The following is a 23027-nucleotide window of genomic DNA, read 5'->3' as shown; positions in this document are numbered from 1 at the left end:
GACAACTGTGGTTAAAGTCCATTTAAATTGCACATGAACACACACACCCCCCCTGGTGCCTGGGAACAGGGAAGGAGCCAGGGCAAGCCCTTGGTAGAGCCCGCTGGTCGTGTGCCAGGTCAGGGGTTATCAGGGCAAGAACTGCAGCACACAGTGCCCGGGACAGGAGCAGGCGCCAGACTTCCCTCCGACACCCTCCCTCTGGCCGGCACACCAGGGAGGCTGGCCTGGCCCACTGTGCTGGGAGAGGGAAGCCAGCCCAGCCATCCACCCTGCCAGCACTCTCCCCTCCCTGACCACAGCCTCCCACACACGGCTGGGCCACGGCAACCACTCGGTAAGGGCTGGCGGAGAACAGCCCTTCTGGTCTGGGGCCTCCTCCTCTCCACTGGCACCTCCGCCTCCCCCCAGCCAGGACCAGCAGGGTGCAGGGCTGGGCTGCCTTCCCCGCTTCTCATGCTCCAGCCTCCTCTGCTGCTCCTGGCTCCTCATGGGTCACCCCTGGCCTCAGTTTTCCCACTTTTAAGATAAAAGGGACAGGCCAAGGACACCAGACAGTCAAGAAATGCTTCTACCATGAGGGACAAAAGACCAAAGGCACTCTACAGAAACAGAGAAATGCAGAGAACAGAAAACTTAAAAACCCAAAATGATGGGGCTTCCCTGGTGGCGCAGTGGTTGAGAGTCCGCCTGCCGATGCAGGGGACACGGGTTCGTGCCCCGGTCCGGGAAGATCCCACATGCCGTGGAGTGGCTGGGCCCGTGAGCCATGGCCGCTGAGCCTGCGCGTCCGGAGCCTGTGCTCCGCAACGGGAGAGGCCACAGCAGTGAGAGGCCCGCGTACCGCAAAAAAAAAAAAAAAAAAAAAAAAAAAATGAATAGCTTCAAAGAGAGGAGACGATGTTACATCCTTGAAACAAGAGCATCCCTTTTTAAAAAGAGGACATTCAGAAAGTAAGGAAGAGCTCTTGGAGATTTGGAAGAATATGGCAGCATCCATCAGGCTGTAATAAAAAGAATGGAAAATAAAGTTGAGAAAATCCTCCAGCAGGTAGAACAAAAGACAAGATAAAAAATAGGAATGTTCATTGCAGCTCTATTCACAATAGCCCGGAGCTGGAAACAACCTAAGTGTCCATCATCGGATGAATGGATAAAGAAGATGTGGCACATATATACAATGGAATATTACTCAGCCATAAAAAGAAACGAAACTGAGCTATTTGTAATGAGGTGGATAGACCTAGAGTCTGTCATACAGAGTGAAGTTAGTCAGAAAGAGAAAGACAAATACCGTATGCTAACACATATATACGGAATTTAAAAAAAAAATGTCATGAAGAACCTAGGGGCAAAACGGGAATGAAGACGCAGACCTACTTGAGAATGGACTTGAGGATATGGGGAGGGGGAAGGGTGGGCTGTGACAAGGCGAAAGAGAGGCATGGACGTGTATACACTACCAAACGTAAGGTAGATAGATAGTGGGAAGCAGCCGCAGAGCACAGGGAGATCAGCTCGGTGCTTTGTGACCGCCTGGAGGGGTGGGATGGGGAGGGTGGGAGGGAGGGAGATGCATGAGGGAAGGGATGTGGGAACAGATGTATATGTATGACTGATTCACTTTGTTATAAAGCAGAAACTAATTAAAAAAATAAATAAATAAACTTAAAAAAAAATGGATAACCAGTGGACCTACTATATAGCACAGGGGACTCTGCTCAATGTTATGTGGCAGCCTGGATGGGAGGGGAGTTTGGGGGAGAATGGGTACATGCATATGTATAGCCGAGTCCCTTTGCTGTGCATCTGAAACTATCTATCACAACATTGTTAATCGGCTATACTCCAATATAAAATAAAAAGTAAAAAAAAAAAAAAAAAAAAAAAAAATAGGAGCAAATGATTAAGAAAATTAGGTGATTAAACCAGGAGGTTCGGCCTCCAGTTATCCACAAAGCAAGAACAGAAGAAAGAAGGGAGGACACTGCCAAAGAAATGGAAATTCGACCCAAGTGTTGAAGTCCTTTAATAGCTTCTGTTCTTAAAATATTAAAATGTTTCCCTACATGAATACCTGTGCCCTAAACCTCCTAAATATGCCCCCTTCTCCTTCTGAATGACCCCAGGACCTATGAGTGACCAGTGGGTATCACAAGGGGGTCACCCTGTTGCCCAGCTTGCCAGTCAGACTCCCATCCCTACGAGACATCCCCAGGGAAGATGAAGCCCCGGGTGCAGTCCTAGCACCGAGGTCAGGTGCTCAGCACCCTTGGGCCTTCTCCTCCTGGTCAGTCTGCCCCAAGGTCACCCTCCTGAGGCCATCCCCAGTCACCGTAGCCTCTGCAGAGCCCATACCAGTTGTTAGATGCTATATTTTGGATATCTTTCTGGGAGCTGGTGGGTGGAAGGCAGAGGAGGTGAGGCTAAGGCTCCGACCCCCATATTCCTAAACACAATGGCCACATTTGCCCCAGGCCCCCTGGACCGATCCAGAGATCCAGAGCTTTCAGTCCTCTCCCTCTGCACATCAGCACCTGAGGGCCCACAATGTGCTGGGCACCCCGTGGATAGCCGTGACCAAGGCAGACCTGTGTGTCTGATCGTCCCCTTTCCCCTCCCCCCTTTCCCCTCCCCCTCCCAGGCTCCACATTTCCTAATACAGCTCCTCCATCCATCCAGCTGCCTGAACCAGAGACAGGGGGCTCCCCCTGACTCCATCTCCATTACCCATCAATAGCCGGTCCCCAAGTCCTAATTATTTCTTCTTAAATATTTCTCCAACTAGTCTCTTCTCCAGCCTCTCTCAACAGCCACCCAAGAGAGATCTTTTTACCCCACAGATAGAGTGGCCTGGGAAGGCCTTTCGGAGGAGGTGACATTTAAGCAGAAGAGTGAGACTGTCCTTTTCCCCTGAGGGAGCAGGCGGAGAGATCCAGGCAGGCAGGGTCAGAGCCCTGCTGAGAGCCCCAGGCAGAAGCACCGAGGGAATTCCAGGGCAGGGAGGCTACAGTTCAGAGCAGGGTCAGTGGTAGATGAGCCAACTGCCAAATGGGGGCTTCGTAGGAGCCGGGACCTTATCCTGAAAGCACCGGGAAGCCACTGAAGGATTCTAAGCAGGGGAGTGACATGAAAAGACGTACTTTTTAAAGAGCTCCTCCTGGCTGTGGTGTGGGGAACAGACAGAGGGAAACCAAGGCAGAAGCCAGAGCTGCCACAGCGGTCCCCTAGGAGACGATCCAGCACCTCACAGGGGACTGGGCCTCCGGAAGCTACTCAGACTGAGCTGTAAAGATCCTGTCTGGGACCCAAGGTTGAGGCAGGAAGGAGTTGTTCCTAGGTCCCCTGCCACCCACAGCCACTAACCGCAGCCACGGCTCCCTCCACCCAGGGCTAAGCTCAGCTCTTAGATGGCCGTGCTTCCCCAGTCAGCCATGGCCACGCCCCGGGTGCTGCTCACTCCTCTGCCCTCCACGCTGGGTGATACACTGAGAGCCCAGTAAGAAGGATGAACATGGACTTTGGAGTTCAAAGTCCATCCTCCTCCTGTAGGTACCAGATCACCCTGGGCAGGAGCTGTCCCCTTGAGGACCACCATATCCTTGTCAGTAAAACACAGATGGTACTTTGTTTTCAAGGTACAGGGAGGAACAAATGAGACTACTTGTGTGTCCAGGGAAAGATGACAGACTTTGAAGCCCAATGGCCTGGGTTTAAATCCCAGCTCTTATTTAAAGGCTGTGTGGGACACTCTCCTAGTGGTGCAATGGTTGAGAACCCACCTGCCGATGCAGGGGACACGGGTTTGATCCCTGGTCTGGGAAGATCCCACATGCCGCGGAGCAACTAAGCCCGTGCGCCACAACTACTGAGCCTGTGCGCCACAACTACTGAGCCCACGTGCCACAACTACTGAGCCCACATGCCTAGAGCCCATGCTCCACAACAAGAGAAGCCACTGAAATAAGAAGCCCATGCACCGCAACAAAGAGTTGCCCCAGCTAGACGCAACTAGAGAAAGCCCATGCACAGCCACAAAGACCCAAGGCCCCAAAAATAAATAAAATTTAAAATTAAAAAAAAAATAAAGGCTGTGTGACCTTGAGCAAATTACCCAAACTCTCTGTTTACAAGATCTGGCATGTTTGAGAAGAGAGGTTAACACAGGCTTTGTAGGACTTCAAGGAACGTGTGTAGGCTTTGGCTCTGACCCTGAGCATGGCAGGAGGGTTTGAGAAAGGAAGTGATCTGATCACTCTGTTTTAAGATGACTGTTCTCACTACAGTACTGTGGGGACAGTAGATGGGGGAGGCCAGGGTGGACACCTGGAGACTGGTCAGGAGGCCGCTGCAATAGTCCAATGGCTCAGACCAGGATGGTGACAGGGAGGAGACAGTGGCCAGATTCAGAATGTGCTCTGGAGAAGAGCTGGCAGGGTCAGGAAGGAGACTGAGAAATAAGTTAAGCCCCCGGAGAGAAGATGGAATAAGAAGAAACAGGTGAGGGAATTCCCTGGTGGTCCAGTGGTTAGGACTCTGTGCTCTCATTGCTTAGGGCCGGGGTTTGATCCCTGGTCAGGGAACTAGGGTCCCACAAGCTGTGCGGTGCAGCCAAAAAAAAGAAGAAGAAAAAGAAACAGGTGAGGGCTTCCCTGGTGGCGCAGTGGTTAAGAATCCGCCTGCCAATGCAGGGGACACGGGTTCAAGCCCTGGTCCAGGAAGATCCCACATGCTGCGGAGCAACTAAGCCCGTGCGCCACAACTACTAAGCCTGCACTCTAGAGCCGGAGAGACACAACTAATGAGCCCACGTGCCACTACTGAAGCCTGCACACCTAGAGCCTGTGCTCCGCAACGAGAAGCCCGCGCACCGCAACGAAGAGTAGCCCCCGCTTGCTGCAACTAGAGAAAGCCCGCGCGCAGCAATGAAGACCCAACACAGCCAAAAATAAATGGATAAATAAATAAATTTTTTAAAAAAAGGAACAGGTGAGAACACAGTCAACTGAGGCCCAAGTCACAGAGGCAGGAAAGAGGCTACTGGATTTGGCCAGGGTGAGGGAGGGGCCCCAGGCCAGATGCTGCTCTCCTTCCCCCCCTCAGCCCCAGCTCGCTCACAGCTGGGAGTCCTCCAGCGTGTTCTGTCCATATCCCAGTCTGACCAACTCCCCGGTCCCCCTGCCTGCTGACCTCAAGATCAAACTCCAGCTGGATCAAACCTGCACCCACCTCTCTAGAGCCCATGAAGGTGCCTAGACAGTTCCTGAGATGCCAAGTGGATGTGGGAAACAGAAAATCCGACCAGTTGCCCCACGAGAGCTGTTGCTTTTCCTCCTCCCTCTACCCGGCCCTGGACACTCTCACCTTCTTGCTCCGCTAATGAGCGCTATGTGACCCTTTAATGAGCACCCGCGATTAGATCCCATCTTGGTGCCCGGTTAACCCACCCTAATGGCCTCATTAAGGTCCCTGCATCAATAACTGGCACTTGACATGGGCAAAGGACAGGCAGAGATAATCCAAGGGGCTTAACCCCAGTCAGAGCCATAGGTTCCAATTAATATTATTAAGTGACATTTATGGAGCATTTAGCCTGCTCGCCCTCAGCTAAGTGTTTTTTGTGCAATACTTTACCCAAACCTCCAGCTGGCAGGGGCATAGACCTAGGGTCACACCTGTGTTTATGAGACAACTTACTTCCCCAATCCTGGCTCAGTTCCCTCGTCGGTAAGACAGGGTCAATAATATACCTATCTCACAAGTTGTCACCAGATTCCAGTAAGTCAATCCAGGTGCAACATTTAAAGCAGTGCTTGCCATGCAGTAAAGGCTAATATACTTACATGATAAGTTAAATAAAAATTAAATCAACAACAGCTTCCTAGGGCAGAAAAAAGTGCAACAAGATGGAGAAGCGTGTTCTTGCCAGAACCCTCTCAGGGAATTGGAAGAGACACTTTTTTTTTTTTTTTTTTTTTTTTGCGGTACGCGGGCCTCTCACTGTTGTGGCCTCTCCCATTGCGGAGCGCAGGCTCCGGACGCGCAGGCTCAGCGGCCATGGCTCAAGGGCCCAGCCGCTCCGCAGCATGTGGGATCTTCCCGGACCAGGGCATGAACCCGTGTCCCCTGCATCGGCAGGCGGACTCTCAACCACTGCACCACCAGGGAAGCCCGGAAGAGACACTTTAAGTGTTGGGGCAAACGCCCAAGGATCATCAGTTCTCTCCTAAGGAGTGGGTGTCTGGATAAGTGAGGGGGTTCTGGCTTATGAAACAGAGGGTTCAAATTTGGATCCCGAGCTGAACTGCTCAAAGCAGTGAGGAGAGGAAGAGTCCTCCCAGCTCCAAACAAAATGAGCAGAGAACAAACCCATGAGGAACAGGGAGAGGTAGGTGGCGGGAGGGACCCCATCTCCCAGGTCAGCTCTGGAGGAAGGTCCTGTTCTTACTCTCAACCTACAGAGGCTGAGGCCACAGCAAGGAAATAGTGTGTCCAGATTTGAATCCAGATCCACTGGCCCTTGAAGTCCTTGCTTTTAAGTGCTAGACCCCAGAGAGGGGATATCATGAGCCCTTGAAATGTGGGGAGGGAGGGCGGACCTCCCTCACTGGGGGTGCTGGGGACCCTTCGGCCCGCCAGCATCCACGAGAGCAGAGGCAAGAGGTACATTCTCCTTTGGAAGACGCAGAGATTTGGGCCCAGAGAGGGGGCACCACTTCCCCACGGCTCCCAACAGGTTACCATCGTGAGTAGGAAAATCTTGGAGGGTCAGATGGTCCAGGGTCAACCCTTGACTCTACTTGTTCTGTGGCCTTGGGCAACTGCCTTCACTTCTCTGAGCCTGCTCTCTTCTCAGTGACATGGGGATGGCAATGCTCTCCTCCTCCAGGTGTGGAGGGATTAAATTCGCTGACTCAGGAGAGGGATCAGCCCAGCCCACCCCTGGGAGATGCTCAGCAAATGGTAGCAGCATCGTATGCGGGTGCATCACCTGCCACAGGCTCTCGGCTGAGTCAAAAAAAAAAACAAACAGTGACTGGTTCAGCCCTGGGAAGAGTGAGTGAGTGAGTGTGTGTGAAGCAGCAACCCTGGAATTCTCCAGAGGCGTCTGGGTCAAACTTCCTAGGGAAGAAGGCCTCTTATCTGTGGACTTACCTGCCATAATATAAGATGGTTTCAGGCTTGATGGCTCCATCCAGATGGACGTGCAGTTCTACCTGCAAGGGCACAGAGGAAAAAGAGAAAAACAAACACCCATGAATGCCTGAAGGACCTTACAGAGGGTCATTGTTAACACTAATGTGATAACCATCAGTCACCACACACACTTCACTAAACTGTTTACACGCATTATTCTGTTTCATCCTTGTCTGTGGGGTGGGTTTAATTGTCATCTCTGCCTCTTCCACAGTGGAGAACACTGAGGTTCAGAGAGGTTAAGTAACTTGTCCAAGACCACACAGCTCTAAGCGATGGAAACAGGAACCCAACCCAGTGCCTTTGCTCTTAACCACAGCTGCTAAGTGGCAGAACCGGAATTCTAACCCAAGCCCAATTCTGAAGCTGGTGCTCTTTAACACGAGGCCAGCCGTGGGCCCGGAGGAGCAACAGAGCCTCAGTCACCATGCAGGCAAATCCCACTCTCAGCCAACTCACCAAACAAGATCCAACTCTAACAAAAAGGACTGGCCACAGACCTTCCGGACTAGTGAATACCTACAACATATTTCAAAAATCAGTCTCCATTTTCAAAAGCATGTGTTACTGAAAATGAAACATAGCTTATCAGGAATCAATATTTGACAATAAGATCCTTCCAGGACTCTAGAAAGGGCACCAGATACTTGGCCATCTTGGTGATCCTCTCCCACATGCTCAGCCCCATGGACAATACTCCATACACAAGGCCAAGAGTTTAAGGACAAGGACTTTGGGGAGAGCTCATCAGGCTGGACTCCCAGCTCTGCCTCTTCTCTGGCTGTGTGATCTTAGACAAGACACTTGATCTCTCTGAGCCTCAGTTTTCTCAACTGAAAACAGCTGCAAAGATTGCCTCGCTGTCCAAGAAGAGTTTAAGGATTTAAAAAGACAGTGTATAATGATGAAAAATCTGAAAGAGAAATTAAGTAAACACTCTCATTTACCATTACAACAAAAAGAATAAAATAACTAGGAATAGACTTACCTAAGGAGGCAAAAGACCTGTATGCAGAAAACTATAAGACACTGATGAAAGAAATTAAAGATGATACAAACAGATGGAGAGATATACCAGGTTCTTGGATTGGAAGAATCAACATTGTGAAAATGACTCTACTACCCAAAGCAATCTACAGATTCAGTGCAATCCCTATTAAACTACCACTGGCATTTTTCACAGAACTAGAACAAAAAATTTCACAATTTGTATGGAAACACAAAAGACCCCGAATAGCCAAAGCAATCTTGAGAAAGAAAAACGGAGCTGGAGGGATCAAGCTCCCTGACTTCAGACTATACTACAATGCTACAGTAATCAAGACAGTATGGTACTGGCACAAAAACAGAAATATAGATCAATGGAACAGGATAGAAAGCCCAGAGATAAACCCACGCTCATATGGTCACCTTATCTTTGATAAAGGAGGCAAGAATATACAATGGAGAAACGACAGTCTCTTCAGTAAGTGGTGCTGGGAAAACTGGACAGCTACATGTAAGAGAATCAAATTAGAACACTCCCTAACACCATACGCAAAAATAAACTCAAAATGGATTAAAGACCTAAATGTAAGGCCAGACACTATGAAACTCTTAGAGGAAAACATAGGCAGAACACTCTATGACATAAATCACAGCAAGATCCTTTTTGACCCACCTCCTAGAGAAATGGAAATAAAAACAAAAATAAACAAATGGGACCTAATGAGTCTTAAAATCTTTTGCACAGCAAAGGAAACCATAAACAAGACCAAAAGACAACCCTCAGAATGGGAGAAAATATTTGCAAATGAAGCAACTGACAAAGGATTAATCTCCAAAAGATACAAACAGCTCATGCAGCTCAATATCAAGAAACAACCCAATCCAAAAATGGGCAGAAGGCCTAGACAGACATTTCTCCAAAGAAGACATACAGATGGTCAACAAACACATGAAAGGATGCTCAACATCACTAATCATTAGAGAAATGCAAATCAAAACTACAATGAGGTATCACCTCACACTGGTCAGAATGGCCATCAAAAAATCTACAAACAATAAATGCTGGAGAGGGTGTGGAGAAAATGGAACCCTCTTGCACTGTTGGTAGGAATGTAAATTGATACAGCCACTATGGAGAACAGTATGGAGGTTCCTTAAAAAAGTAAAAATAGAACTATCATACGATCCCACTACTGAGCAATCCCACTACTGGGCATATACCCTGAGAATACCATAATTCAAAAAGAGTCATGTACCACAATGTTCATTGCAGCACTATTTACAATAGCCAGGACATGGAAGCAACCTAAGTGTCCATCGACAGATGAATGGATAAAGAAGATGTGGCACATATATACAACGGAATATTACTCAGCCATAAAAAGATACGAAACTGAGTTATTTGTAGTGAGGTGGATGGATCTAGAGTCTGTCATACAGAGTGAAATAAGTCAGAAAGAGAAAAACAAATACCATATGCTAACACATATATATGGAATCTAAAAAAAAAAGGTTCTGAAGAACCTAGGTGCAGGATAGGAATAAAGACACAGACGTAGAGAATGCACTTGAGGACACGGGGAGGGGGAAGGGTAAGCTGGGATGAAGTGAGATAGTGGCATGGACATATATACACTACCAAACGTAAAATAGATAGCTAGTGGGAAGCAGCCGCATAGCACAGGGAGATCAGCTCGGTGCTTTGCGACCACCTAGAGGGGTGGGATAGGGAGGGTGGAAGACGCAAGAGGGAGGAGAAATGGGGATGTGTGTATATGTATAGCTGATTCACTTTGTTATACAGCAGACACAACGTTGTAAAGCAATTATACTCCAATAAAGATGTTAAAAAAGAAAAAAAGAAAAAGAAAAAGACAGCATAGGTGGGCGAGTTCGGCCCACAGGAAGACAGCCCCTGCCTCTCAGCCAGGGCCCTTTCCGCAGGCTGTTAAGAGAAGCACAGCAGGTGCTGAGAAACAGCGTGAAAGCAACTGCCATCTCCCTGTTCCAGGTCATGGAAGAGACTTTTCCCCAGCCAGGCAGAGAGCCAGAAAATTTTTAATAAACATCTCTACCAGGGCGGGGCCTTCTCTGGAACTTGGGAGCCTGGACAAGAAAGTGGCTGCCCTGGCTGGAGAGAGAGTAGCCAGGGAGCCACTGGCCCAAGGGCATCCTGGAAGCACCCACGTGAGCTGCTTCCTGTGGGGGAAATCCGGCCTGGGGCCCATGGGAGGCCAGCAGAGACAGGGCCGCCAACCTCCGTATCAGCAGGACATCCAAGTAATCACATCTCTCCGGAAGTCACTCAGCAGCAAAGGACCAACTCTGTCACAGACCCTGCATCCAGGGAGTTGCTGGATTCCCTGATGAAATGAATTCAGTGCCCGCTCAGCCAAACGTTTATTGGGTTCTCAGAAAGTGTTCTGCTTTGGAAACACGGAAGCTTCCAGTGCAGGGAACTGCCAACCAGCTGTCTGACCTTGGACAGGTGACCTCACCTCTCTGAGCCTCTGTTTTCTTATCTTTAACCTTCACAGGGCTGTGGCGAGGATCCAGCCAGAGAGATGGGGTAGTGCTGTGGTTAGAGCTGCAATCCCAGCTCCTCCACTCACTTCCTGGGTGACCTGGAGAAAGTTACTTCGCTTTCAGTGTCTCGGTGCTCTCATCTGTCCAGTGGGGAGGATGATGTGCCTTCCTCCCAGGGCTTCGTGAGACTTAACCACGTGATGCACCTAGCGTGCTTAGATCAGGACTCAGCAGGTAGCAACAGCATTTAGCATAATAAGCATAACTAAGAATCCCTCATTCACCAAATAGTTGAGGCCCTGCTGGGTGCACTAGGGATGGAGAGAGAAACTAAAGTGACAGAGTCCTGCTCCTGTGAGGCTTACAGTCCAGCAAGGGAGAGAGACACTAAGTAAATGTCACGTTGGTAAATGTACAATCACAAGCCAAGACAACTCCTGGGAGGCACAAACAGAGACCTACCAAAGAGGTAACAAACAAAAGAACTCGCCCAGCTAGAGGGCCAACGATGGCTTCCCAGAGAAAGCATCACTTAAGCTAATAGCTGAAGGAGGAAGAGGAACCAAGTAGGCAAAGGCAGGGGTGAGCAGGAAGGCTAGAAGAGCATCTAGGCAGAGGGAACAGCATGTGCGAAGGCCATGCAGTGGGAGAGGATGTGGTGGACGAGAGGAACTGAAATGGGCTCAGAGAGGCGAGCGGTTGTGGAGCTGGAGAGGCTGCAGGGGCACAAGGAGGACTGGGTTCCAACCTGAGAGCAACAGAGAAGCCATGACAGGGTTTGAAGCTGAAAAGGACAAAGCATAGCAAGACCGGTTAGAAGTGGTCTTATGAAGTTTATGAGCAATGATAGTGCCTTGGACCAGGGTGGCAAGGCAGATACGGCAAAGCAGGTGGACAGGAAGCCATGTCAAGGATGATGCTTCAGGTTGGGCCTCAGTGGGTAGCGATTCCCACGCTCTGAGACAGAGAACCCAGGAAGAGGACCAAGTGCTGAGGGGGAGAGGAGGGGTAGGGCACAGGGAGAGAAGTACGGTTAGTGTGATCTTACTTATGTGAAGTCGGGACAGCTCTGAGACCTCCAGATGCACATGGATGGACCCAGTGGCTGTGCAGGTCTGGAGCTCCAGGGATCCAGGCTGGAAATATGAGTAGGAATATAGATGACTGAGGCTGTGATTTTGAAGGAGCTCACCCATGAAGGGAACGTCGAGGAAAGAGCAGGGGACAAAGCCTGGACAAGCGCCAGCACCCAGTGGCTTATACAAGAGGGTGAGCCTGGAGAAGAGCTGCCAGAGAGATGGAAGGGAAACCAGGAGTGTGTGGTGTGCAAAAGGCGATCAGACTTCAAGAGGGAGGAGTCACCCCCTCACCAGGGTCAGTGCAGAGGGCTGAACGGTAGTCCCCCAAAAGATGTCCACATCCTAATCCCCAGAACATATACTTCCACAGAGGGCAAAAGATGGGATTACAAATCTTGAGAGGAGGAGTTCTTCCTGGATTTATCTGGATGGGCCCTACACCCAGTCCTCTTTCTCCTTATAAGGGAGGCAGAGAGTTTTGAGAGACACACACAAGAGGAAGCAGCCCTAGGACCACAGCAGCAGATGAGAGTGACGCGGCCACAAGCCACCAGAAGCTGGAAGAGGCAACAAATGGTTACTGAGAAGGTAGGAGTGGGGAGTCCCTCGGAGAAGAAAATAGAGGAGCAATCAGCCAGGGGGAAGGAACAAGAAGGAGAGCGAACAGGCAGAGGGACATGCAGGCGCTAAATGTCGGAATCAGGTGGTGAGAGATGAGGCCAGAGAGAAAGTTAGGGGGGTGGAGGGCAGGGAGATCTCACAGGTCACAGTAAAGTGCGATCCCCTGAAGGGTTTTGCACGGGGAGTCACCTTCTAAAAGCTTTCTCTGGCTGCTGTGTGGAAAGCAGGCTGAAGAGAAGTCAGAACAGAGGACAGAGAGCTGACACAGTGGCCCAGGTGGGAGATGAGCCACCACTGGGAAGACTTGCTGCAGCACCAGACGCAGCACATGCTCAGGGAGCCTGAGCCGAGCAGTGTGAGGGAAGGAGGCCTCAGAGAGCCCACGGGCTGCGGGAGACTGGAGTGCCCCGGGGGGAGGGAAAGCAGAGCCTGCCACTTGCCCACCGTGCCCTACAGGTCCCAGCCCTCCTCAGGGCCTCCTGGGAAGCTGCCCAGACACGTTTCAGGGGAGGAACAGAGGCCAGGAGCTGCCTCCACAGGTGGTCCAAGCTCAGGCAGGCCTCCCACTGAACTTTCTGGAAAACTGAGACTACCCATGGAGAAATCTGCCAGCTCAGAGATGGATGGGGACCCTGCTCTGTTGGACCCATTCAGAGAAAAGAAATAGCAGCAGTGGCCTCCAACTTACTGAATATCTCCTATGTTCTGGACCATCTACATGCATCATCTTATTTCATTCTTACAACCAGTGAGGTGGGGACTTCACTCCCATTTTACACATGAGGAAACTGAGGCTCAGAAAAGTATCCAAGGACACAGAGGCAGTGATGGAGTTAGGATTTGTACCCAGGTTTGAATCTTGAGCTCCTGCTCTACTTTCTCGGCAGGCCTAGCCTCAGATGTAAATAATCCAGCAATAATAACAGCTGTTTACTGTTATCAGACCCTTTATTTCATTTGGTCTCCACCCCTAGGCAAGGGACACACTAGCTCCATGTTGCAGATGGGGAATTGGACTTGCCAAGCTGAGCTCAGAGGAATTCCGTGACCTGCCCAGGGTTACCCAGACCTGCAGTGGCAGATCTGGGTTAGAAGCCAACGCCCTGCACCTCTAACCCAAGTCCTGCACGCTGCCACACGACCTCCCTGGCGCTTGCACCAGACCTACACCCGGCCTCCTGACCACTCAGGAGGAGAATCTCAGCACCCCCCTCCCCTACATTCGCTCTCCATGGGCCTGACTCACAGCGAACGTCTGACAGAAGTGCAGGAAATCCTCCAGGTCTAAACAGGAAGCATCCCCAGTCGCCAAAAAATATTTACTAAGCCCCCTTCAGGTGCCAGGCTCTGTGGGGACGTGGAGAAACATGCCGAGTCCTTGCTCTCAGGAGATGCCAGGCAGGCAGGTAAGGCCCAGGGAGGTATATGCACTCGCCAAGGTCACCCAAGGTGTCAGTGGCAGAGCCAGGACGGGGACCCAGGGTCTTGGACTCCAGGACCAGACACTCCCACATCTGACTCCCGCTCACAGCTGGAGGGGCTGTCTACCTGCCAGGCACACCTGAATCACACTACTTCTCCCCAGGCCCCCTGCAAACACACCCATTTTGTTCTCATCCCACTGACTTTTTCAGTTTACTTACCATGCCCCTGTCCCCAGCTCTTAGGTTCTTTAAGGCGGGGACTTTGTGCTATCATGCTGTGCCCTCGGGGCCTAGGACAGTGCCCCGCCTAGCAGGAAGTGCTCAGCAGGTGTTGAATAACTAAGTGATTGTTTTCTCCTCCCCCTGTCCCATGTCAGCAGTGCCGTGTCCTCTCCCTGCAGCAAAGGAGGGCTGACCTACCCCCTTGGGCCTGGCAGAGAACCCAGATGGGGCAGAGTAGCCAGGGTTGCTTGACCAGCGCCCAAAACCCGGGCACTGTGGTCAGAACCTGGATGAGCCACAGGCGCCCACTTCCCTGCTTAGCCCTGCTCTTGGTATGGAGCTGGGCATAACCAGAGGTCAGTGCCCTCATGCCACCACAGCCTCTCAGCTGACTTTTGGGGTGAAGCCAGCAGACAGAGCAGCTCCAGGTCTGACATTGTTTCAGTCACACGTCCTCCAGGCAAGTCCTCTGGGCTCAGCCGCATCCGGGCTCCTATAGCTCCGAGGCACAGAGCAGAAGGGGCCTAGCAGTCCCTCAGTGCCTCCTGCTGACTCAGGGCCAACCAAGCTCTCTGCTGCCTCTGTGAGCTTCCCCAGGGGCTTCACAGAAGGCAAGGTGTGTCCTCAGCCAGGGGGACAGCCTGTTGAGCAGCAGCCTAGGAACTTAGCACAGTTACCCCCACTTTGTAAGTGAGAAGTCCGAGGCTCAGAGAGATTAAGGAACTTGCCCTAGGGCACAGTGTAATGACTGCCACAGCAGGAAGCTGTTTGACTCTAAAGCGGGAGGTCATAACCACCACGGCACACTCTGTTCATCCTGCATGTGGGTGCTGAGTCAGCACTGGTAAAATCTAAACATGATTAATAACCATGACAAGGCTAATCAGTAGCAGCTGGCATTGGCCTGCCCCCTGCCCCAGGCCTGCACTTGGCATTGCATGTAGGGTGGATACAAATATGATTCCCGTTTTACAGATGGGGAAACTGAGGCACAGAGAAGCAACTCACTCAAGACCCCCAGAGACCGTCTCTTCCCCCACCTTGCCGCTCTGGAGCCTCAGAACCTTAAGGAGTGTGGGTGAGCCTGGTCCCAACACTCTGGGTAAATGTAGGCCTGGACCTCACCTTGGCCGCCCTGGCTTACTCTTCTCCCCTGTCCAAAACCAGGCCACAGTCCTACCCTTCCCTGGCCCAGGGGGCACCCCCTAGGACAACAGGGCAGCCGGACAAGCTTCTTCCAGCTCACAGGGCCCCTTCCCACCCAGGCCAAGCCCCCCCTGAGGTCGGATGTAGCCTGTCCTGCCTGTGTGTGACCACACACACCGCACTTCCCTTCTCTGGTCCTTGCTTCTTCCTCTGTCCAACAAAAGGCTTCAATGAAACCCAATCTCACTCCTCCCCTCCCTCCCAACTGCCCGGGGGCGGGCGTTGTAACAAGCAAGGCCGGCAGGCTCTTCCCAGCCAGGGGCATTTTTCTTTTAACAGGTGGCTCTTGTAACAGAAAAGCACAAAAAGCCCAAAAGCCAAAGCAGTGCTAACACAGTGGGCTTTGTGGCTGGAAGGCGAGAGAGACAGAGAGAGAGACAGAGACAGGGATGCAGGTGGAGAGAGGCCACCACAGGCCCCCACCGGGGGCCCCAGGGAGGAAATGCACACCCGAGGGCCTGCTGCGCCAGCCAGGTGCTCCACAAGCGCTAACCAGCATCCATTTCCCCCAAGAACACTGTGACCTTGGCTTTGTCAGCCCACTTTACAGAGAAGGAAGCTGGGGCTCAGGGAATTGTCCACCTGAGCCCTTGTAGCTGCTGAGTGGTGAGGCAAGGATCCAAGATCAGTCTATCTGAATCCCACAGCCACCCCGATTTACAAAGTGGGGTGTAAATCAGCAAAGCAGTTAACAGCATCTGCTTCAGTCTTAGGTAGGTCTCGGTTCAAGTCTAACTCTGCTGCTTTCTGGCTGTGTGACTTTGACAAGTTCCTTCCCCTCTCTGAGCCTCAGTTTCCTTATATGTATATGAAGATAATAGTAGGACTTTAAAGGGCTGTTGTGAGCATTAAATGAGTTACTATATGCAAAGCAGTTAGAACAGTGCCTGAAACGGAGTAAACATTCAAATATGAGAAAGAAAAGTATGTTGGACCTTGAGCCTCAATTCTCTGCATTAGGAAGGGACCGGGCTGTTCCAACCTGGACCAGCTCACTCTCCAGCCTACAGCTTCAAGGCTGTCAGATTTTGTGTAGCCTTGGACAAGCCACTTCACCTTTCGGGCCTTAATTTCATCATCTGTAAATGGGGACGAAAACAGCCGCCTTATTGAGCTGTCCAGAGGATTCTGTGAGATAAATCACTGAAGGTGCCTGGTACCCACGAACACTCAAATGGCAGCATTGTTACTGTTATTATAATGACAGGCATGTGATCAGCGTTGCTCTCTGAACAACACTGAACTCCTGAGGGCCATGGGATTTTCCAGCCTTGCCTCATGTGGAAAGAGACTGATAAGGGCCACCTCTCCACACCCCGTTGTGTTTAGGAAGCTACTTGTTGAAATAACATAATCCGAGCAGGTAGGCAGCCGCCTAGGATTTTGCTACTCAAAGTGTGGTCCACGGCCCAGCAGAATTAGCATCTCCTGGGAGCTTGTTAGGAGCACAGCATCTCAGGCCCCCTCCCAGATCTCCTGACTCAGAGTCTGAACAAGCATTGACAAGCGTCAGGTGATGTGACTATACATTAAAGTTTGGAAAACACTGCCTTGCTCTGCCTTCTCAAAGTTGGCCAGTCCTGAGCCTCACCTGGTGGTAGGTATGAGACGCCAAAGAGCCCAGCAGAGGCTCCTGTCCCAGACAGGCCCACACCTGGGGCACTGGAACCACCCCCCCCCAAAGGCTTCTGCAGAGGCAGTTCAGGAAAGCTGGCTAGGGCATGGGATTTTTTTTGAAGCCAGCCCACCCTGGGCTCAAACCCCAGCTTGGCCACATCCTAGCTGTGTGATCGTAGGCCTAGTTAATCTGTGCCTCTCTGACCATCTATAAAGTGCGATGACACCAGCTACCTCCCAGACTCATTGCTAGGATCCAATGAATTAATGAAGGTTAATGTATTCAGAATGGTGCCTGGCACAGAGCAATAATTCAACTCAATAAGCTCTAGCTGTTAATACTACTGGTTCTCATTACTAGCTACTCCACAGGGAAGGCAGGGAACTGGCTCTGGTCACAGGGGCTCTGAGATTCACACTCCTGGCTTTGCTGGCCAGCTCAGGCACGTTTGCTCCTCACAGTAATATAAAATGTATGACATCTCATGTACATAGTGGCTGACACTCTACCTTCCCTCCCAAGCATTGCCTTTTAACCTTTGGACACCCCCATGGCAGGTGGAGCCCATTTCCCAGGTGTAGAAACTGAAGCCCAGAGAGGGGAAATGACCTGCCAGCTTGAAGCAGAGAGGATAGGGAGAGGCCTAAAAAATGGGCATGATAATAATAGTCCCTCCCTCATAGGCCTGTTGTAAAAGTGTTGCAAAGACTGAGTTGGTGCATATAGCAAGTTCTACAGAAGGGTTGCCTATTATTTCTCTCCATAACCCCTATTTCACTCCCAGTCAAGGAGTGTCTACTGCCTTGGGATTCATATCAGGGTAAGGTGATCCCCCAGCCCAAGAGCAGAGGGAATCCCAAAGCATTAAAAAAAAAAAAAGGAAAAAAGGGGATTCCCTGGCCATCCAGTCGTTTGGTCTCCCGCAAGCTTTCACTAAAATCCCGCAAGCCGCGTGGTGTGGCCAGAGAAAGAAAAAAAAAAGCCTTCAAAGGAAAGAAGAACTAATGATGGGGCCTGGGGCATCCAGACAAGCTGTGAAGGAGGCATGGGGGATGCAGGAGCTCAGCCCCAGGGCCTGCGGCATCTGGCAGGGAGTAGCGAGCATTTGCCCTCTGGTAGGGGCATCAGAAGTGGGGGCCAGGCCTCACCTCCTCAGAGCCCCCCCTCACCCTTCCCCACCTCCCCACGGATTCTCACCAATGCTTTTCCAGTGATACCTGCCGTCATCACTCACACCTGTTTCTCAGAGAGGTAAATTGAAGCTGATTGCAGCTCACCCCTTCCCCTAACACACCCCCAGCAGTCTCAACCCTACTAGCTGATTCACCCTGATGAACAGACTCCTGGGCCCCTGCCTTCCTTGGACTGAATCTCAGGGCTCCAAAGCCCACCAAGTGGGCCCAGACCCTCCCTGAACCCACTATTCCCTCCCACTCAAGCTGGTGGGAGGAGGGACAAGGGGTTTATCCCTTGGGGCTAGTGGCCGTGGCTTGGCCCCAAGTGAACCCTACCGGGGCCCAAGGCCTAAGGCCCACCCAGCCCCTCTAGTGTGTAGAGAGGGGTGCCCTGCTCCCCTCCCTCCTGTCTCTGGCATGGCCCAGTGCTCTCACGGGCACATCCACAAACCTAGGCTCCTTGGCACTCAAAAACCATCATAGTGTTGGAGTATAAAGCTGTTTCCATTCACCCAGCACTCAGTATGTATTGTCCACAACACTAGGTGCCTATGGGTGTAGAAACTGGGCCCCATTTTACAGCTGAGGTTCAGAGAGCTTAAGCCACCTACCTAGGCTGCTCAGCGCCGGCGGTGCTAGGACGCCCATCTGACAGATAGTGAAACTGAGACCCAGATGGGTCAAATCGAAGGCAGAAGCAGAACTTGGAAGACAGCCAGGGGCGCCTCCGAATTCAGGACTCTTCCTGTCTCTTTGCCTCTCGTTAAACGGCCTAGAGGCGGGCGAGGGCCTGAGCTGAGGGAAGAAAGCGCCTGCAGGGGCCCCGTTTGCTCCCCGGCCGTGGATGCCCCTAAGCCCTCCAGCCAGACAAGGACCCGGACGCCGAACCCCGGACCCCGAGCCCCCACCCGCGCTCACTTTGGGCTTGTCGAAAGCTGGCGCCTGGGCCATGCTGCCAAGCGTGCACCCCGGCGCTGCTCCCTCCGCCGAAAATCGGTGGTCCCGCTGGGTCGGAGGCCGGTCTGCTTTCCCGGGGGCCTGCAGTGATCGCGGCCCGCCACGCTCTTCTTAATGGGTCGCGGCTCCACCCACCCCCCACGCCGCCCCGGGCCCCGCCCACGCCCCCGCCCACGCCCCCGCCCCTTTGCCGGCGCCCCCGCTCCGGCCATCAGACCCGCGCAGCGCATTTCCTGGAACTCCTGCAGGGCGGTGGGGACGTACCCGAGCCACCTGGGGGCCGCGGCCCGCCCCCAATCGCTAGCCCGGGACGCCGGGTTGGAGTCACCTGTGGGCTCAGGCTGCAGCCGCCTGGCCGGGCTCTGCCTCCTGCCCCGTCACGCTACTGCCTGGGCGCCTGCAGTGTGCCAGGCCCGAGCTGGAAGCTGGGAACCGGTGCGCTTCACAAACCTCGTGGGTCTCGCACTCTACGGGGCGAGAGTCACGCTCATCGCAGAATCACACAACGTAAATGCATAATCAGGAAGCTCTAATGGGGGGCCAGCTGTGGCCTGCAGGTGGTGGAAAGCTTCTCTGAGGACACGGAGTTTACCAGGTGAAGTGGGTCGAGGTGGGTGCAGGTGGAGTGGAGGAGGGCAGCCGAGGTGGAGAGACTTCGTGAGAGACCCCAGGGAGCTGGGGAATGAAAAGAGGGGAGGAGGCACACAGCGAATCCCCTCCTAGGCATTTACCCTTGAAAAACCGGCCCACGGTGCAGCCGGAGAAAGCCTACAAGAATGTTCCACCAGCGCTGTTCCTAATAGCAAAAACATTGGAAACACCCAGATGCCCATCCACAGGCGGGTGGTCAAATAAACTGGAATATTCACACCATGGAATATTATACTGCAGTAAAACTGAATGAACTTCAGCAGACAACAACACAGATCTATCTCACAAACAATGTTGAAGAAAAGAGTAAGTTGCAGAAAACTACATACTCTATGATGCAACTTTTAGAATGTATAATAAAAGCGAAACCAAACATGCATGTTTAGACAAACATGCATCAGCAGAAAAAAAATTTAAAGCAAAGGAAAGATAAACACAAATTTGAGAACAATGGTTATCTCGGGAATGGGGGAGGAGGAGGGGGCGGGGAGCAGCATACAGGTACATTCAGGTTATTGGTGGTGTTCCAGTACTTGGGTGGGATGGTGCTGCTATTTCATTTCATTATAGAAGAAATACATTAACAATGAATAAGGGGGAAAGAGGGAGTGGGAGGGTGGAGGGCAAGGGGCCAGAGAGTCAGGCAAGAAACCAGGTCACGTGGGGCCTGTGGGATGCGGTGAGGATTTGGTCTTTCCCCTGAGAGCACTGGAAAGTCAATGGAGGGTTTTAAGTGGAGGCGAGATGAGGTTAAACTTTTATTTGGGAAAAACAGCCTCCAGCAGCTACTCCAAGTGTGGTCCTGAAATCATCGGCATCATTATCATCTAGGAGCAGATTAGAACCACAGACTCTCAGACCCCATCCCAGCCCTTTTGAACTGGAGTCTGTACTTGAACACCATCCCCCATGTGGTTCGTGTGCAGCTGGAGATGAAGCCTGGGCTCGCTGCTCTGAGGGCAAGGCATTGCAGAGGGGCCAGAGGATGCGTGGGAGAGCAGGGAGGAGGCCACTGCAGGGTCTGGGTGGAGATGCCCGTGACAGTGGGGGAGACGGGGAAAATCAGGTGCAAGCTACATTTAGGGTGTAAAATCAGCTGGGCTTGTGTCGGGTTGTGTGAGAGTAAGGGCGAGAACGGGTCAAAAATGATCCTTCGGATACATTGTTGAAGCCAGAGGGGTTTTCTGTAAGATCCTTTCCTGGCTCCCCATGTCACTCAGGGTACATGATAATGGCTCCTATTTACTGAGACATACTTGGAGCCAGGTTTTCAGGGAAGCACTTCGTAAGCACCATCCCATTTAATCTCTACAGCATCCTGTGAAGTAGGAATGGGTCCCACTTGACAGATGAGAACTCTGAGGCTCAGAGAAAGGACAGCCTGCTTGGCACATGTGTTATACATGGCAGAGCTGGGACTTGAATTAGAATCTGACTCCAGAACCTTCACTCTCCACCTTATTACTGTCTCCCCAGCCCCTGTCATGACATTCCAGTCCCCCTCCAACATCAGTCCCATCACTTCCCAGCACATTCCCCAAACACGAGTCAACCTGGATGACTTGCTGTTTCGTGAAAAGTGACACGGTTCTTTGCTAGTCCTCCCACTGCCCGATGGAGTCTAATTTTCCTCCTTTTGTACCTGGGCTGGACTGAGTGACTTGTTTGATAGAATGTGGTGGAGGTGGCATTCCTGGACTTTGAGCCTAGGTCATAAGAAGTCTTGCAGCTGCCACTGGGACCTCTTGAACATTCTTTCTGGGAACCCTGAGTCACTGTGTAAAAAATTCAAGTACCTTGAGATCATCACACTAAGAGAACCCATGTATAGTCATTTCAGTCCACCAGCCTTTCCAGCATCTCCACCAAGAAACCAAACACACTAGTGGAGCCACGTTGGATCCTCCAGACCAGAACAGCTGCCAGCTGAATATGTGACTACAGTTGTGCCATGTGGAACAGAAGAATTACCCAGCTGACCCCAGCCCAAAGTCCAGACCTACACAATTGCATATATAATAACTGGCTGTTATTTGGAGCCACTAAGTCTTGGGGTGGATTGTTAGGCAGCCGTAGATAACAAATGCTGGCTCCAACACACCTCAGCCCCTCCAGTCTCTGCCCCTTAGTTTACTCCATCCTGACACCTGGAAAAGCCTTCTCCCAGATCCTGGACTATCGCGATTATGCTTTCCAAGCAAGTCAAATGCAAAGGAAAAAAATCAGACTGTGTGCTGCACATCTTCTGTTTGACCCTCCAGATGCCCTTTCTGCCCTTCTCGCTACTGCTGTGCCAGGCAGCCTGACCACTATGGAATCGCCAATAGGCTCTCTTGCTCTCTGACTTCTGGTTGGGTTTGGTTGTTAGGGGGCACCAGCAGGAGATCAGAAGGTGGGAGGAGGGAGAAGTCAGGATGATTATGCCCTCTCTCCCCCTGGCACAGTCACGGGGTCAACTGTGTCTCTCTACCAAGGTCAAGGCTCCCAACAGGTGGCCCTCTCCGCACCATTCCCTCTCCAGGTTCCCTCCTGCCCCTCGGGCTACTGCACTAGCCTTTGTTGCTTTCCCTAAACTCTGCTCTCTGGGTGAGGGTCACCCCAAAAGTAGAGCTTGAGATAAAGATTTGAGCACAAGTAGTTTATTTGGGAAGAGATCCCAGGAAGCATGGGAAGGGGAGGGCAGAAGTGAGAGAGGACGTGAGAGAAGCTAATACATCCAGACAGCTTACCAGCCAGGACAACTGGAGCTCAGTCCCTCAGCGGAACTCGGAGACGACGAAGAATGTGTCCCAGAGCTAATCCAACTGAGGAGCGAGGAGGCTGCCAGGTTTATCCACCCACTGCCCACTGCCATTGTTGGAGGGCTGCTCCAGGATGTTACGTTCCTGGAGTTTTTAGGTTGCTCAACACGGTGGCTAAGCTTACTTGCACAGTTAGAAAACACCTGCAGGAGAGAGAGAGACAGAGAGACAGAGATGCTGACTCAGGTATTAGTAGGGAGCAGCTGTTGCCACGTAGAGGTCATTGCTGAGGACATATGGGCAGTGCACTGACAGCTACACCTACCTACTTCTTTGTAAATAAATAATTTGTAAATTATACAAATTTAATATTTTTTCAGCTTTTCCAAGGTATAATTGACAAATAAAATAGTAAGATTAAAGTGTACGATGGGATGATTTGATATACGTATCCATTTTGAAAGGATTTTTCCCCATTAAGTTAATGAATGCATCCATCACCTCACACATTTACCTCTTTTTGCATGTGAGACCATTTAAGTTCTATTAGCAAGCGTCAGTTATACAATAATGGTATCAACTATAGCCACCATATTATACATTAGATCCTCAGACTTTATTCA

The 23027-nt window shown here is 51.5% G+C and overlaps 1 protein-coding gene across 7 annotated transcripts in view; it reads right to left on the bottom strand.

Annotated features, from left to right (window-relative positions):
- The window catches only part of ADA (adenosine deaminase), a 47836-nt gene that overhangs the window by 10291 nt on the left and 14518 nt on the right, over positions 1-23027 (bottom strand). For 2 of the 7 annotated variants that reach the window (XM_081257743.1, XM_081257744.1), the window contains exons 1-2: positions 18974-19127; positions 7156-7217 (exon numbers count right to left, since the gene is read on the bottom strand). In XM_081257743.1, coding sequence (XP_081113869.1) covers positions 7156-7217; positions 18974-19006 — 95 coding nt within the window. In that variant the 5' untranslated portion in view covers positions 19007-19127. Of the gene's footprint in view, positions 1-7155; positions 7218-10796; positions 11693-11758; positions 11847-18666; positions 18686-18973; positions 19128-22392; positions 22412-23027 lie in introns of those variants that run through there. The other 5 variants (XM_081257746.1, XM_081257749.1, XM_081257748.1 and 2 more) reach the window with 5 other exon arrangements.

This window comes from Mesoplodon bidens (genome assembly GCF_964165515.1).
Source record: "Mesoplodon bidens genome assembly, chromosome: 15".
NCBI lineage: Eukaryota > Metazoa > Chordata > Mammalia > Artiodactyla > Ziphiidae > Mesoplodon > Mesoplodon bidens.
This window is presented reverse-complemented; position numbering and strand designations above follow the sequence as displayed.